General features: G+C 40.0%; 1 protein-coding gene across 1 annotated transcript in view; it reads right to left on the reverse strand.

Annotated features, from left to right (window-relative positions):
* The window catches only part of tgs1 (trimethylguanosine synthase 1), a 110,038-nt gene that overhangs the window by 84,120 nt on the left and 10,712 nt on the right, over positions 1 to 15,206 (reverse strand). Inside the window, exon 2 of the mRNA XM_008433524.3 lies at positions 15,104 to 15,171. Coding sequence (XP_008431746.1) covers positions 15,104 to 15,171 — 68 coding nt within the window. The remainder of the gene's footprint in view (positions 1 to 15,103; positions 15,172 to 15,206) is intronic.

A 15,206-nucleotide genomic window follows, 5' to 3' on the forward strand; every position in this document is an offset into this window, starting at 1 on the left:
TGTCTATGTTCAGCTAGTAGATTCATTTTGCCCCCCAAAATAAGTCGATGCCCCTCCTGTTAAACTCGTCTGGAGCCGGGCTGGTCCTGGTCCGTAGTTCTCTAGATAAGAGCGCTGAACAAGCAGCCGTGTATTTTGCCACCTGGGCGGTGCGGAGCGGTGAAGAGACGCTGAGGGAACCGTATCTGATGGGGAAAGGGTAACACCAGCATTGTGAGTAGTTTCTTCTTCTTCTGTGGATTGTAAGAAGCAGCTATGTTTTGCGTCATACTATGCATGAGCTGGGGATTCTCTGGAAGAAAAGATCCGTTTTCTAGGTTTACACGACAACGGAAAACGTTACGTTTCAGAAATATCGCACTCTGGAACCCGTTTTCAATCTGTGCCGTTGTTAGAGAAAACATTCGGTGGTTTCGTGTAAATGCACACTACAAACGCAACAAAACTCTTCCGTTTTCCCCCGAAATCGTTGTCGTGTAAACGGGGCCTAAGGGGGCGTTTACACGACAACGATCCAACAAAAACGGCACTTTTGTTCCGTTTTTGTTGGATCGTTTACACGATAACGTTCTGATTACGATCTGTGTTTACACAGCAACGGTACACATCGAAAACGTGTAATGCTCTCGCTGCGCCTAGTTGGAGCTAGGTTCTTTGAAACTTTGAAAGTGCGCATGTGTTTAAAAAAAAGTTGTACTTGAAGGCATGTGGATTTCCGTGAGAGAACACGCATTGTGTGTGTCTGATTAGGGCGCATGTAGTTGGAAAAAGTGGGATAACTTTGCCGAAAAACCTTGTTTGAGCTTTCACGGTGTCTGTAGCGGCCCGGACTGGAAGCTGTTTATTGTTTTTACCTTGGAATGGCCAACAGTCTGTTATTCCTATATCAATTTGATAAAATAGGAGTTCCCGCACGTCCCATATCCGTGTCCTCTGTTACCTTTTTCAGCAGTTAAAACAGTTGTATCCGTCGCTAACAAGTCGTAACCTGTTTTTCCGAGCCGCCTTCAAACGCAACATGAACGCTGAGACGCTTGCGCTGGGTTTACACCTGTGAGGCAGCGAAGGAGACCTGATGCTGCTGCACAGGTGTGTGTTAGAATCAGGGCAGCAACCCAGCAAAACGTAAATAACTGCACAGTTTTGCCCCCGAACTAACCGACTGAGTTGAGTAAAGCTGTTGGATGCAGGTGATGATAGCTAAAAGATGACTAGCTAATATCAATACAGCACGTTAAGCTTGTTAACAAGTAGCCTGTGCCTGTAGGCTGCTGGTGTTGTTGTCTATGTTCAGCTACGTAGACTCATTTTGCCCCCCAAAATAAGTCGATGCCCCTCCTGTTAAACTCGTCTGGAGCCGGGGCTGGTCCTGGTCTGTTTCTCTAGATAAGAGCGCTGAACAAGCAGCCGTGTATTTTGCCACCTGGGCGGTGCGGAGCGGTGAAGAGACGCTGAGGGAACCGAATCTGATGGGGAAACAGTAACACCAGCATTGTGAGTAGTTTCTTCTTCTTCTGTGGATTGTAGGAAGCAGCTATGTTTTGCGTCATACTATGCATGAGCTGGTCTGGAACCCGTTTTCAATCTGTGCCGTTGTTAGAGAAAACATTCCGTGGTTTCGTGTAAATGCACACTACAAACGCAACAAAACTCTTCCGTTTTCCCCCGAAATCGTTGTCGTGTAAACGGGGCCTAAGTCAATAAGATGAACTGCAACCCAAATGCACTTTTTAGAGTGTAGTTTACATACTTTAGAACATTAGTTTTCTTTCCACTTTTTTTTCTTCTTTCCTTTAGTTTGTTATTTTGTTTGTATTTCCTTTTAACTCATGTAAAGCACTTTAAATTGCCTTGTTGCTGAAAATGTGCTATATAAATAAAATTACCTTACCATACAATTTTGCCGTTACGACAATCTTAGAATGTTCGGTGTTTTAAGATTGTCACTTGCTATAATCGTAACGGATCATCCTATAGTGTGTGGTGTGTTACGACTGATCGGGTCCAGTCAGAAGAACGTCAGGATCGCTCTGATCTAAAATTAGAAATATTGACCTTATTCCTGGGGGGCTTATGGGGGAAACGATTATGGGTGTTACTTCTGGCGGCTAGTGAAGGTAGCATTATTTTATTCTTATTTGCAGGGATTTTTGCTAATCTACGTATATTTACAATAGAAGTTACATCTCTACTTTTGATTATAATACAATATTTAATAAAACTTGTCTACCATCTGCTATCAGAGAGCTGCTCAGTACAGATTGTGAGTTTAATCACGGGGAGCGACAGGAACTCGATCGTCAAGTTTTGTAACGGAATAACCGTGACTTAGTGTTGCTTAGCAGCTCATTTCTCTGAAGAACTGAGTAATAAAGAGAAAAGCAGAGAGGATCTGAGATATGTCATAGATCTGAGTTGTGTCGACAATACGAAACACCAGAACTACACAATATTAGCTTGGTGTCATGTGAATTTTATTTTTCGTTTGAATTTAAAAAATAATAAAATTTATGATCTGAGTATTTATCATTATGATTGGGCATGGAAATTTTATTTATAAGCCAAAATAAAATATCTGGATTTATTTAATCCATCAGAACCAGAACCTTGAGGTTCTCCGTTGCTGAGTGTCGCTGCAAATCAGCAGAGAAATAACCGCAGCTGCTGCGCTCCAGATCTTGCGCAATTCCCCACTGGACTAGAACCAATCCGAATCCCACATTAACCTATTTTTGAGAGCAACTTGCCACTGGAAAATGTCGTAAGATGCCCTTGTGGAGCTCGGGTAACTGCTGTGCTGTTTATGCCTGTATTCTAATAATCAGACCACATTTAGTTTGTGGCTACAACAAGTTCAAGATAACCCACATCTACATCTGAAGCAACCGAGTCAGTGAAGTAGCTACATATGCTAGTGCGGGTTGAAGAAATGCAGCCATTTCTTCAAGTTGTCATCCCTCCCCGCAATAGCTGTAGGTTGCGGTAAACCGATATTGTCACATTTAAGCTTTGATAGCTGGTGTTCCCACATATTTTATAGCCTAAAAGCTCTGACGAAAGCCGGTTAGCGTTAGGGTAACATGTAAACAAATGGCAGTACCGGTTTGCGGCGGAAGTCGGGCAAATAATTCAAGCAAAGCATCATGGGGCATAGGAATAAGGTGGATAAACATGTTTGTCTTGGCCCAATGATCTCAGCATGTGTGGTGTCCCCAGACTGGGAGCAAGAACACAGCCTGTTGAATGTGACAGGTAGCAAAATAAATAAAACACAGAAAAATTATAAACTTTTCATATCGAGTACAGCTGGTTTACAAGCACATTCTAGTCTTAGGTTGAAATGGCACATAATAAGCCAACAGAGAACAATACATAAAATGTTATGTTGTGTTAATCTATTTGTAGTCTAAATAGAGAAGCAAAAAGATAAAAAAATAGGTGCAGAAGCTCATTAAACTGTGGCAAGAACAGGGCGCTGCACAAATATTGCGCACGCAGCTACAAGAGTGGCAGGAGAAATGCCAGAAAATGTGCAATTAACTCATCATGCAGTTTCAATAAATGGAGCTAGAAGACGTTACCCTTCAGCGATCAGCTGGAAAAAAAATAAGAATAACTGCTATCTGGTTTTCTAAGAACGAATACGCAGGAATATGAATATGCACTATTCAAGCTTAAGCCGCTCTGATCTTTCAATTATTCAGCTTTCTGAAACAAAGCCCAGTACATGCACATATTCTACAACATCAACACAGCAAAAACTTATAATTAAACTGTTACGATTAATTAAACGACAGAACAGAAAAACTATTAAACCCAGTGTAATGTTTGCTAAAAGGGGCGAGGGAAGGACAACTCAACTCCATATCGTAGTGCAACAAATAAAAAACTTGATCGCCCTATATCCAGTTCTTAATCCAAAGCTTTGACTTTTTGTTGCAACTTTTTTTGATTAAAATAAGTTCACAAACTACAGTTACTGCTTCAGCGTTGTTGTCCACGTTTGTTTACTCTAAATTCAGGTGTGCACCAATTTTTGTAGGGGTGCACCGATTGCAGTTTTCTGGCCGATTTCCGATCTTTAAAAAGTCTGCCCTGCCGATTCTGATTTTGGCCGATACCGCTTTTTTATTTTATTTTTTTTATAACCAACAGTTACAAGATCACAATTCACTTTCAATGTTCCAATCTTATTTTATTGAAAAACATACCCTTGGACAATAGCCTTGGAGCAATATAAACTTGTTTTAACTGCCCATGATGTAGAGCTCCAACATAGAAATAAAGTTCAGACATTTTTTGTGCAAACTTCTAAATAAAACAAACTTAGACTACTACATTAGTCTTTACATTTTTTACATTTCAAAAAACAAAACTTCATCAACAGATCAGATTAGAGCTCTGTTTTAAGGGCGGCCGGATCGCCAGCGATCTGAGTTGCACGTAAATATTTTTCAAATGCCAGTAGAATTCGAACCACGTAAGGTAGAGCAATTTCTTTTTTGCATATAAAACCGTAAGAATTTTACTTACTTTTCCGACAATCCACATGTCCCAGAAGCGCTACATGGCCGCATTACGACTTCACAGATTTGTAGTAAACGGAGGAACCAGACACACAAGGCATATCCATTCGCTATATCCATTTATATGGTTTTTAGATCTGCGCAATCACTTCCTGGTTTGGATCTCCCATTCTCACGTCGACAGCATAAGATATCGTGAGATGTTTTCACAGGACTTGATTTCCCGTCGGACTTTATTTACGGGTACAAAATGCTGTACCATACACATTGTGCCACGTATACAGCGTACCTGCACCACCTATGAGGAAGTGGTGTACAAAACGAAGTCACGTGTGCTGTACATATTAGTTTTGGGATTTTTTTATAGATCTTTATTGAGAAACAGTAACGGTATGAACAGGACACAAATAGCATACATTGTCGTAAAATGTCCGCCACAATATACAAAGTCTATGACACGCACATTTCTATTCTGGCTTTGGATAGATGTTATAAACTTGGCAGTATGTGAAAAACTAATTTCTGCAAAAATTCAAAATACAAGTTCTATGGTTCAGAAGGCCTCTGTGCAGCTTTTTGTATTGACAAATTTGGTAAATAAGATTAGGAAATTGTTATATTTGCAATATATTGGAAATAAATTATGAACCGAATTACGTTTTGGGGATTTTTCTTTACAGTTTTTAGCATTTTATTTAGTTGTTATGGATTAATAACATATAAATTGTGAATGACCTGGATTTAAGGATTGTATTGATGTATTGGTTATTGAAATGCTACAAATAATGGCTGTGCAGCATCCAAAAATGTAAAAAATAAGCTCATGCGAACCTTTATAATTGTAGCCATAGAAGGGTTAAGGCTCTTACCAAAAATAACGTGCACAGCAGTATTTTGCTTTTACACAATCAAAAGCCTCAAAGTTCTTTGAGAACATACTAACAACTTAAAAGAAAATTCAAAAATGCAGCAGCTTTGTGTCCATTTCAATGTAGAAACCATCTAAACCAGTGTTTCTCAACCTTTTTTGGGCCAGCGCCCCCCTAGCCTTTATCCAGGTCCCTCACCGCCCCCCACCAAAGAATTTGCAGGCTACTTTCCACTGACCATTATTTTATCATTAATATTACTATTACAATTGTAGATGTTTGGATTTTTATGCTTGTTTCTGTATTTATCATCAAAAATAATTTCCCAGAGAACAAAAAAGTCATGGGAATAGAAATTATTTTCACAGGTATCTACGAAAAATGCAATGAACATTAAACTTAAAATCTGTAGGCCTAACAGCAGCCAATCAGAGTGGAAAACATTCTTATTTTGTGCCATTTTCTAGTTGTTAAATATTTCACAAAATGACCAGATAAAAGATGTACAAAAATGGCAGTTTAAACTTTGATCTATTTGCAAAACGACTGAGCTCTGCAACATGGATTGTCACACTCAACAGGAAATCCTAATGAGTCAAACTGAAAGTGCCATGGAGTCACTGAACAGCCTCATCTCAAGACATTAACACTGACATGAAAAATAATATTGAAGAAATAAATATATCAAATCTAATTAAAAACATAAATAAGTGATCAGTTCTTTACTGTTATGGTCTGTAAGATATATTTATTCTCAGTACTAGCTGTGGTCTCAACAAACTCATGGCACTTCAATAATATTATTTTACCTTTTATCTGGCAATAGTGTCTGTTTATTCTTGCCATACCATGCCATTCTCTGTATTAATTATTGCTCGAAAGATCTTGCCATACCAGTTTATTCTACTGTATTTACTTTAGTTTCTTAGTTTATTCTTGCATTTTGTTCTTCATTCATTTCCATTTAGTTTCCTTTGATTATTATTATCCTCTCTTGGTTTATTGCTATGTCCACTTTAGTTTCTTTCCTGTTGCTAGATTTATTTTATCGTTTATTGACCATCAGTAATCTTCATTCATCACCTGCTGCGCCGCCTAATCGTCATGTGTTTCACATCATGTGTTGATTTTTCACTGTTCAGCGTTGGATTCTCTGTTTTTATGCCATAATTAACATCTAGTTCGTCGCTCCGTTTTATGTCCCGCTTCTCCTGTTTCAGAGTTTTGCGCAATGTGTGCGTTTTTTGTTTTTTTTAGCCCCTAAGGTGCAGGGCTGTCGGGAAGCGCATCAATGGGGAAAAGGCAGACTGACATAAACCTTTTAAAACAACGGAAACAATTTCTGCATTCTGATTATTGAAATTTAAAAGTGCTGTGGTACCATTGTTCTATCACACCCGTTTCATACCGGACCACTTACAGCACCGGTGTTAACGCTATAAAATGAACGCTCTCTATCGTGGTATCACCCATGGAGGGATTTCTTTATTTAAATGGGTTAATTTTTCAGAGGGACACACAGTGAGGGTATCGTGATTTTAGTTACCAGTAGCAGGAGAACGAAGCTGCGCCAAGAAGCTAACAGAAGCTAACAAACACTGAAGAAGAGCTGCCATCGATACACTTGCAGCCAAGCATGGTTTAATGTTACACAATACAGTTTTACCAAGTTGCTCAAAGTCTAAACTGGCATTGTTGTGCATTTAAGGTGTAAAGTTTACCTTCGACTAAATGCCCCCCAAAGGCATCCCATGCTCTCCTTCAAGATTTCATCATGTACTGCAAACAGTAGTGTAGCGCTCTTATTAAATGCACAGGTCTGACTGCAAGGTTTAGTGTTAACCAGTTTGTAGAATCAGAAGTATGTACGGCATCGAGTCATGATTGGGGTGAATAATTGATACAACTGATGCAAAGAGGTTTGTTTATACTGCTATTTATTGCAGTGGCAATAATAACAACAACAACGACAAAACAAAAATAAATTGCCCAAGAGAAACAAGAGGGGGAAGAAAACAATGCAAACAAAAAAAATTCATTATAATAATCAGTGATACTTCAAATCCTAATAGAGTCCAAAAGAAGTCCAAGAACCAGGGGAGAATACGTTTTGTTCTCTTTCATACTCCTTAAGAGTTTGGTTTGTTTCCTGTGTTTGGTTTTTCTGTGTGGAGAGTGTAGTTCAGTTTTCCTACCACCAGGTGGTGTGTGGGTAGCTCGCCATCGTCCGTCATCAAGTGAGTCATCAAATCAATCAACTTAAGAATGTGATTGATCAAAGTAGCTACAAACAAAATCATGTGAGGTACCAGACTTCATTGCTTCACCAGCATGGAATGCAGTAACAAAGAAATCATGAAAAATAATCAAATCTAAAATTAGAGGGGAAGCCTCTAAATATTGAAGGTGTGGTCCTTAATAAGCTTTAATAGTGTGACTTTTCATTGAGTAATTGAAAAAGTGGACTGAACTGATGTGAGCAACTGATTGTCGAGTAGATGGCTAATGCTAACTGGCAGAGCTTTGCGGAAATAACGCTCTACTATATATAATATATATATAAATGATATTTACTCGTCGTCAAGTAATGGATTGTCTGAGGAGGTGGATGCAATGTTAACTTGTTCAAATCAGGAAGCTATACCAGCTGTCAAAGAGTCCCAACCTGGTGAGTATTACAGCGGATATATTAGCGGCGTATTGTTGCAGATCAACATCAAGTCATATGGCATTTAACAACTCACCACAGATCCTCAAGTTTTAGGGATTAAATTATTCAGTGATGAGTCGATTTGGGACTTTCAGGTTGTTTTATGAACAAGAGACGCCACAACCAACAGTGAGCAGCAGCATAGGGAAAAATCCAGAAACACACATGAGGATCCCGGTACTTGAAGGGAAGATTTAAATGGAAAGTGGTTGGGTCATGGCGGTCACGTGGGTTACAGTAGACTACACGTTTTGGCTGAAGGTACATCTATGTCAGAAGGCTGCACTTAAGAGAATGTTCCTGCAATAGGCTTCTCATCCACAGGTGTACATCTGGTTTCACCCTCTGTAAGCTTGGTCAAAAAGAGCAGTTTCACTTCATCCTTCACCTCTGCTGAGAAGCAGCGATTCTTGTACCTTGAGTTGCATAAACGAAATAAGATAGGTTAAAGACAGAGTTTTGTATACATAATCAAATGTATGATTTTATGTAAATAAAGAAATGTATTCAATCAAGCACTTTTCGTTTTTAATTTAAGTGTTTGTTAAAATATAGTAGTAGGCTAAAAGTAATTATAGGTAGAAAATTGAATATCCATAGCTACTTGCCTTGGATCAAGAATAGTGGCCAAACTGTAAAGGGGTTCATGCTCAATGTTGCTGAATCTTCTCACAACAGCATCCAGCAGAGTTGCTTTGGCTGTGCCCACATCATGGTCTGTGCTTGATTGCCTTTCCAGAAGCCGCTTGAGTGCAGTGATGGCTGGGATGACATCTGCTGCTGTAGCTGTTGACGAGCTCATCTCCTTTGTGAGTTCCTCAAAAGGTCCGAGGATGGTCAGCACATTGTCCATTAGCTCCCACTGGTGTGAAGTGAGTGTGGCTGGTAACTCGTGCTCAGTGACATACAGGCCAATAGCACGTCTTTGTTCCAACAGCAACTGCAGCATGTAGACGGTGCTGTTCCACGTTGTTGAAACGTCTTGTTGCAACAGCTTCCTGGGCTGTGTTTGTATGTCGTGGAGTCGAGAATAGGCAAGCAACGAATGCTTAAAATGTCCAACAATTCTTCTCCCCGTTGCAACTATGTCTGCGATACTGCACTATGCAAGCTCTCCCTCGTTTACGAGTTGCAGTGTATGTGCTAGGCAGGGTAAACTTTTCAAGTTGGCATTATCCTGTGCTTTGCTCAAATTACGAGCATTGTGCCGTAAAAAAACGTGAACTCAAGCATGATCAATTTCCCAATAAACCAACTTGGCCTTAAACTTGGCTGATAAATTGGCAGCAGTGTGAGACCCTGACATTTCTTTACAGTGTAAGAGTACTTGGTGAGGTTGGAACTGTTCATCAATCCATTATGCAGTAAGACTAAACATGGACATTAAACTTACATCAGAAGTCCAGATGTCTGTTGTAAAGCTGAGTGAACACCTCCGGTAATGCAACGTCTGAAAAATATCTCTGACTTGGCATATTATATTGTTGGCTCAAGTGCTGCATCAAGTTTCTGAAACCCTGGTCCTCAATGATAGAAAATGGCTGGTCATCCAATGCCATGAACTCCATAAGTTTCCTCGTAGTAGCTTTGTTTTTTTCATTGATCATAAGAGCTAACAGCGGGCCACCAACGGACTCTTTCCTTCCGCTGGCTTTCGCTTTAGCTTGATTGTTCTCTTCAAATGCTGCAATTTCAGCTGCGTGGTGGTTTCTTAAATGGCGAATGAGGTTTGTAGTATTAAAGTTTTTGGATGTGGTTCCACCCCAAATAATTTTGGCCTTACAAGAATTACAAATTGCGAGCTTTTTGTCTCCTTCTTTAACTGTATAATATTTCCAAATCAACGACATGGCTGCTCCTGGTGAGCTGTGAACTGTGACAACGGATGTGCAAACACGACCTGGTGGGCGAGTCTGTCAGCCAACCCCCCTCTAATGGCAGCAAAAAATGAAACAGTAAGAGATTTTAAGACCCTTGCGGAGGTTGATAGATCAGTGGTTAAGATCGGTTTCACGATCGGCTGATCGTCAATCACCCTAAATTAAGGAAATCGGGGCCGATCGATCGGCCGGACGATTTATCGGTGCACCCCTAATTTTCTGTCTGGAACAGTGTTTCTCAACCTTTTTTGGGCCAGTGCCCCCCTAAGCCTTTATCCAGGTCCCTCCCAGCACCCACCAAAGAATTTGTAGGTTACTTAGCACTGACTATTATTTTATTATTAATATCACTATTACTATTGTAGATGTTTGTTTCTGTTTAATGCTTGTTTAATGCTGTTTAATGCTTGTTTCTGTATTTATCGACAAAAATTATTTCCCAGAGAACAAAAAAGCCATGTGAATAGAAATTATTTTCACAGGTGTCTACAAAAAATGCAATGGACATTCAACTTAAAATTGGTAGGCCTAACAGCAGCCAATCAGAGTGGAAAAGATATTATTCTGTGCCATTTTCTAGTTGTTAAATATTACGCAAAATGACCGGCCGATTTATCATGTGAATAGAAATTATTTTCACAGGTGTCTACCTGACAACAATGCCAGGTAGACACTGTACAACAATGCCAGTTTAAACTTTTATCTATTTGCAAAACAACTGTGCTCTACAAAATTAAAACATGGATAGAACTGTAACTACATTAATCATAGCTCTTCTTCTCTTCAGTGTTTCTGTCGGTTTCTGGTGGTGCAACTCTGTGCTGACTTCAGGAGAATGGGACATCAGAGTATCATCCATAAAATTGCACCCACATCGCATTTATTGTGCAAACCAGTGCTGTCATTGGAAAAACAGAAGTTCCAGATTCTTTTAATATCGTACAATATGGAACAGGAACATGGATTATATCTTTATATGGACCTGTCTATTGATTTATAGATTAATAATTTTACTGGACAGAAATTACAAAGAATAAATCTGGTTCTTAATCAAATCCTAACGGGTCAAATTGAAAGTGTCATGTAGTCATCAGCCTCATGACATTAACACTGACATGAAAAATAATATTGAAGAAATAAATATATCTAATCTAATTAAAAACATAAATAAGTGATAAGTTCTTTACTGTTATGGTCTGTAAGATATATTTATTCTCAGTACTAGCTGTGGTCTCAACAAACTCATGGCACTTCAACAATATTATTTTACCTTTTATCTGTCAATAGTGTCTGTTTATTCTTGCCATACAGTCCTCTTTATTAAGTATTGCTCGAAAGGTCTTGCCATTTGGTTTCCTTTGATTATTATCCTCTCTTGGTTTATTGCTATGTCCATTTTAGTTTCTTTCCTGTTGCTAGATTTATTTTATCTTTTATTGACGCTCACCATCAGTAATCTTCACTCATCACCAGGGGTGAAAGTAAGGGGGTACGGCAGGGTACTGCGTACCCCTTAAAGATTTAGCGGGGGTACGCAGTACCTGCAAGAGAGGGGAGCGGCTGTCTGCTGTATAAAATCAACGGGTTCACTCTGCAGCAGTGAGTGCACCCACTTTTTTCCCATTTCATATTGTTTCTGAACTGTTCGTGCTTTGCTAGAGCAGCGGTGCAACACGTCGATCGTGGAAGGTTTTGAGTCGATCTCGGCGGTAGGTGACAAACTGAACGCCGCCAGGACGCTGAGACCAGCATGTCCTCCTCTGACTGGTTTAAAACATTGGTAACTTTATTAAAGAACAACAAAAAAAAAAAATCAACAAAACGTGTTCAAATTAATGACCCAACAGCAATAATAATTTCAGTGATTATTGTTTCAACAAGGTCTTGCTTAATTCTGTGCGATTCGGTTCCATTGCCAAAATAACTAGCAGAGCAGCATCGGTAATCTTCACTCATCACTAATCGTCATGTGTTTCACATCATGTGATTTTTGACTGTTCAAAATCGGATTCTCTGTTTTTATGCCATAATTCACATCTAGTTCATCACTACGTTTTATGTCCCGCTTCTCCTGTTTTAGTTTTGCACAATGTGTGCGTTTTTTTTTTTTGTTTTGTTTTTTTTACTCCCTAAGGTGCAGGGCGGTCTGGAAGCGTATCGATGGGGAAAAGGCAGACTGACATAAACCTTTTAAAACAACAGAAACAATTTCGGTATTCTGATTATTGAAATTTAAAAGTGTTGTGATACCGTTGTTCTATCACATGCGTTTCATACCGGACCACTTACAGCACTGGTGTTAACACTATAAAATGAACGCTTTCTATCGTGGAATCACCCATCGAGGGATTTCTTTATTTAAATTGGCTGATTATTCAGAGTCAGGGTATCGTGATTTTAATAATTACATGTTTATAAGAGCGATTTTCTGTTGTCCTTCCATTGAAGCGGGCAGCCTTCAAACGAAAATAAAACACTTTTTAATATAAGTTGCTGCTTTGACATGATCACAGCACTGCCAAAACATGTGTACAAAAATCCTCTATAAAACATAAAATATCACAAAGTCAATTACAGCAACGTCATCAGCTGGTGTAAAGCTGAACTGATGCGGTGAAGCTACCAGTAACAAAAGTGCGGAGCTATGCCAAGAAGCTAACAAATACTGAGAAGATGAGCTGCCATCCATACAGTTGCAGCCAGGCATGTTTTAATTAGAGGGGTGCCGATCGATCGGCCACCGATCATAATCGGCCGATTTCCATGAAAAAGTGTATGATCGGTGATCGCCGCTCACGGTCTCTTGTTGCCGATCACACAAACCTGCACCTGCATCTCATTTCGCAGCCTGCCTGTGCAGCTGGTCTCCTCCTTCCTTCACACTGCGCAAACGTGCAGCAACAAATCCTAAGCGATGTGGACCAATAACGCACTGGGTGTCTGGGGAAGTTTGCGTGTTGCGGCGGAAAATTGAAGCACGTGGGGTGAAGCACGTCAAAATGCATCAACACGACAAATCTAATATGGCATAAAAACAATTCCATACTTGACAGAGTTTGGCTATATCGAGGCTCACTGCAGTAAAAAAGACATATGGAGCGATCAGACAGCAGGTAAAGCAGCGCACAGCTACAAACACTCACCCGGATTAGCATGGCGGTCAGAAAGCTAAACAAATAACCCGCAAAATTAAGTCTTCGAGCTGCAATGTAAGACGCTGGTTCTGATCTTGCTGTTGAACCGCTACTAAGCGATACAGGTAGTAATATTTCACAGACGGAGCGCCGCTTCTGCTCCACCTGGTAGTGACTCTCACACCGAACCTCTGCTTAAAGCTGCAGTATCTAACTTAAAAAAAATACATTTTACATATTAAAACTTTCGCTGTCCTAACATGAGACAGATAATCTCTGAAAAAAATAATCAACCTCCTCTGCCTCCTCCCTTTTCTGCATAATTACTCCGCTCAGTCAGAAACAGCCAATCAGAACTAGCAGTAATCAGCTAGCCACCTTGCTATCAGAAAGCTTTCATTCAGTAACTCAGGATTGTTTATTGTAATGGATCCTGTATTTGCCTTTGAATGTTAAGTTTTATACTTGAATTTTTTGGCAAGGTTGAGAGGTTTCATTTTGAATCTTTGCATCATTTTGCCTCTTCAGAGCCTTCATATGTTTTCAGTCTGTTAAAGATAGTATTACCGATAGCAGTACAATTTGCACAATGCCTGTTTTTTTCTTGGAAAAAGTTATTAAAAACAAATTTTTGTCTAAATTAAGGTGAATTCATGGTTCCTTTTCCATATAATGTAACCGATAGTGCTTTTGATTAAAAAAATAATAATTATGTGATCGGTATTGGTGATCGGCCCTCATGGGTGATCGGAATCGGTATCGGCAGGAAAAAACCTGATCGGCACATCTCTAGTTTTAATGTTACACAATACAGTTTTAGCAAGTTGCTCAAATTCTAAACTGGTATTGTTGCGCATTTAAGGTGTAAAGTTTACCTTCGAGCAAACGCCTCCCAAAGGAATCCCAGCGCCCCCCTTTTGTAAATATTTTCGCCAGCGCCCCCAGCCGTCCTCTGAACGCCCCCCGAGGGGCGGTAACGCCCCCGTTGAGAACAGCTAGTCTAGAATCTGAATGCCGGTGAGAGAAATCAGTTCGTGTACGGCGTATTGCTTGCGGATTGTAACAAAAAGAAAAGGCGTTGAATAAAAGAGCGGAGAGGGCGTGAGCAGATGCTTTATTTGGTGCATTATGGAGGCGATTTCTTTCATGTTGTTTCCAAATATTATCTCCGATGTCCACTGAACTCTCTGTTGCACCATGTCAGCTGTTTGGGATTCCCCTCTGTACTTATGTCACTGCACTTTCTGATTGGCTACCTGTCACATTCAACAGGCTACGTAAACCCCACATACTGCAGTGATAAACTGGCCAAGACAATCCAACATGTTGAATATGCCTGATTTTAGATTGGAGCAGTTCCAACGTTCTACCGACTGGATGCAATGTGTTGATACACACCACACACTACAGGATGATCGGTTACATTTATCACAAGCCACAATCTTAGAACATTTGACGTTCTAAGATTGTTGTAAGGGGAAAATTGGGACCATAAAATCATGTAGTTTGAACAGGGCTTAAGAGAGCTCCTAATGCCTGGTTGACACGACAACAAGACTTTAAAATAGCTCTCCAATTTTCAAAACCTGAAAGAATAAAACATCTTAGGTTTAGCGGGTTTGGTTGATTAGTGTGTGGAGTTAAGCCACCCAACAGCCACACACCACACACAGACCAGCATTCAGCTCACACCTAGCAACAAGGTCAGCCTGCACTAGCCAGTTAAATACTGTATTGGAGCCAAATACACATATTTGGCTCCAATACAGCCAGACCTAGCAACAGAGTCAACAAACGGGGTCAAACACACCTCCTCTCTAGGATAAGAATTTCTGTCATTTCCTAGCATAGAGTTGCTCTCTGAAGCAAGAAGTCATGGCAGGCCTTTGTGGCGAAGACAGGAGTTCTCTGAGACAACTCTGAGAATACAGGCCCTGGTTAATTCTACAGAACACTAAGTTATAAATATAACAATATACAGTACCTTGCACTTCAGTGACTTCTCTGCCAGATGAAAGCAGTCTGTTATCAGAGCGATACAGCTCTCTGTCCCTGTTGAAAGGCAGACATACAAAGACAATCAATGA

This window comes from Poecilia reticulata, chromosome 17 (assembly GCF_904066995.2).
Source record: "Poecilia reticulata chromosome 17, P_reticulata-male-v2, whole genome shotgun sequence".
In the NCBI taxonomy this organism is placed as follows: domain Eukaryota; kingdom Metazoa; phylum Chordata; class Actinopteri; order Cyprinodontiformes; family Poeciliidae; genus Poecilia; species Poecilia reticulata.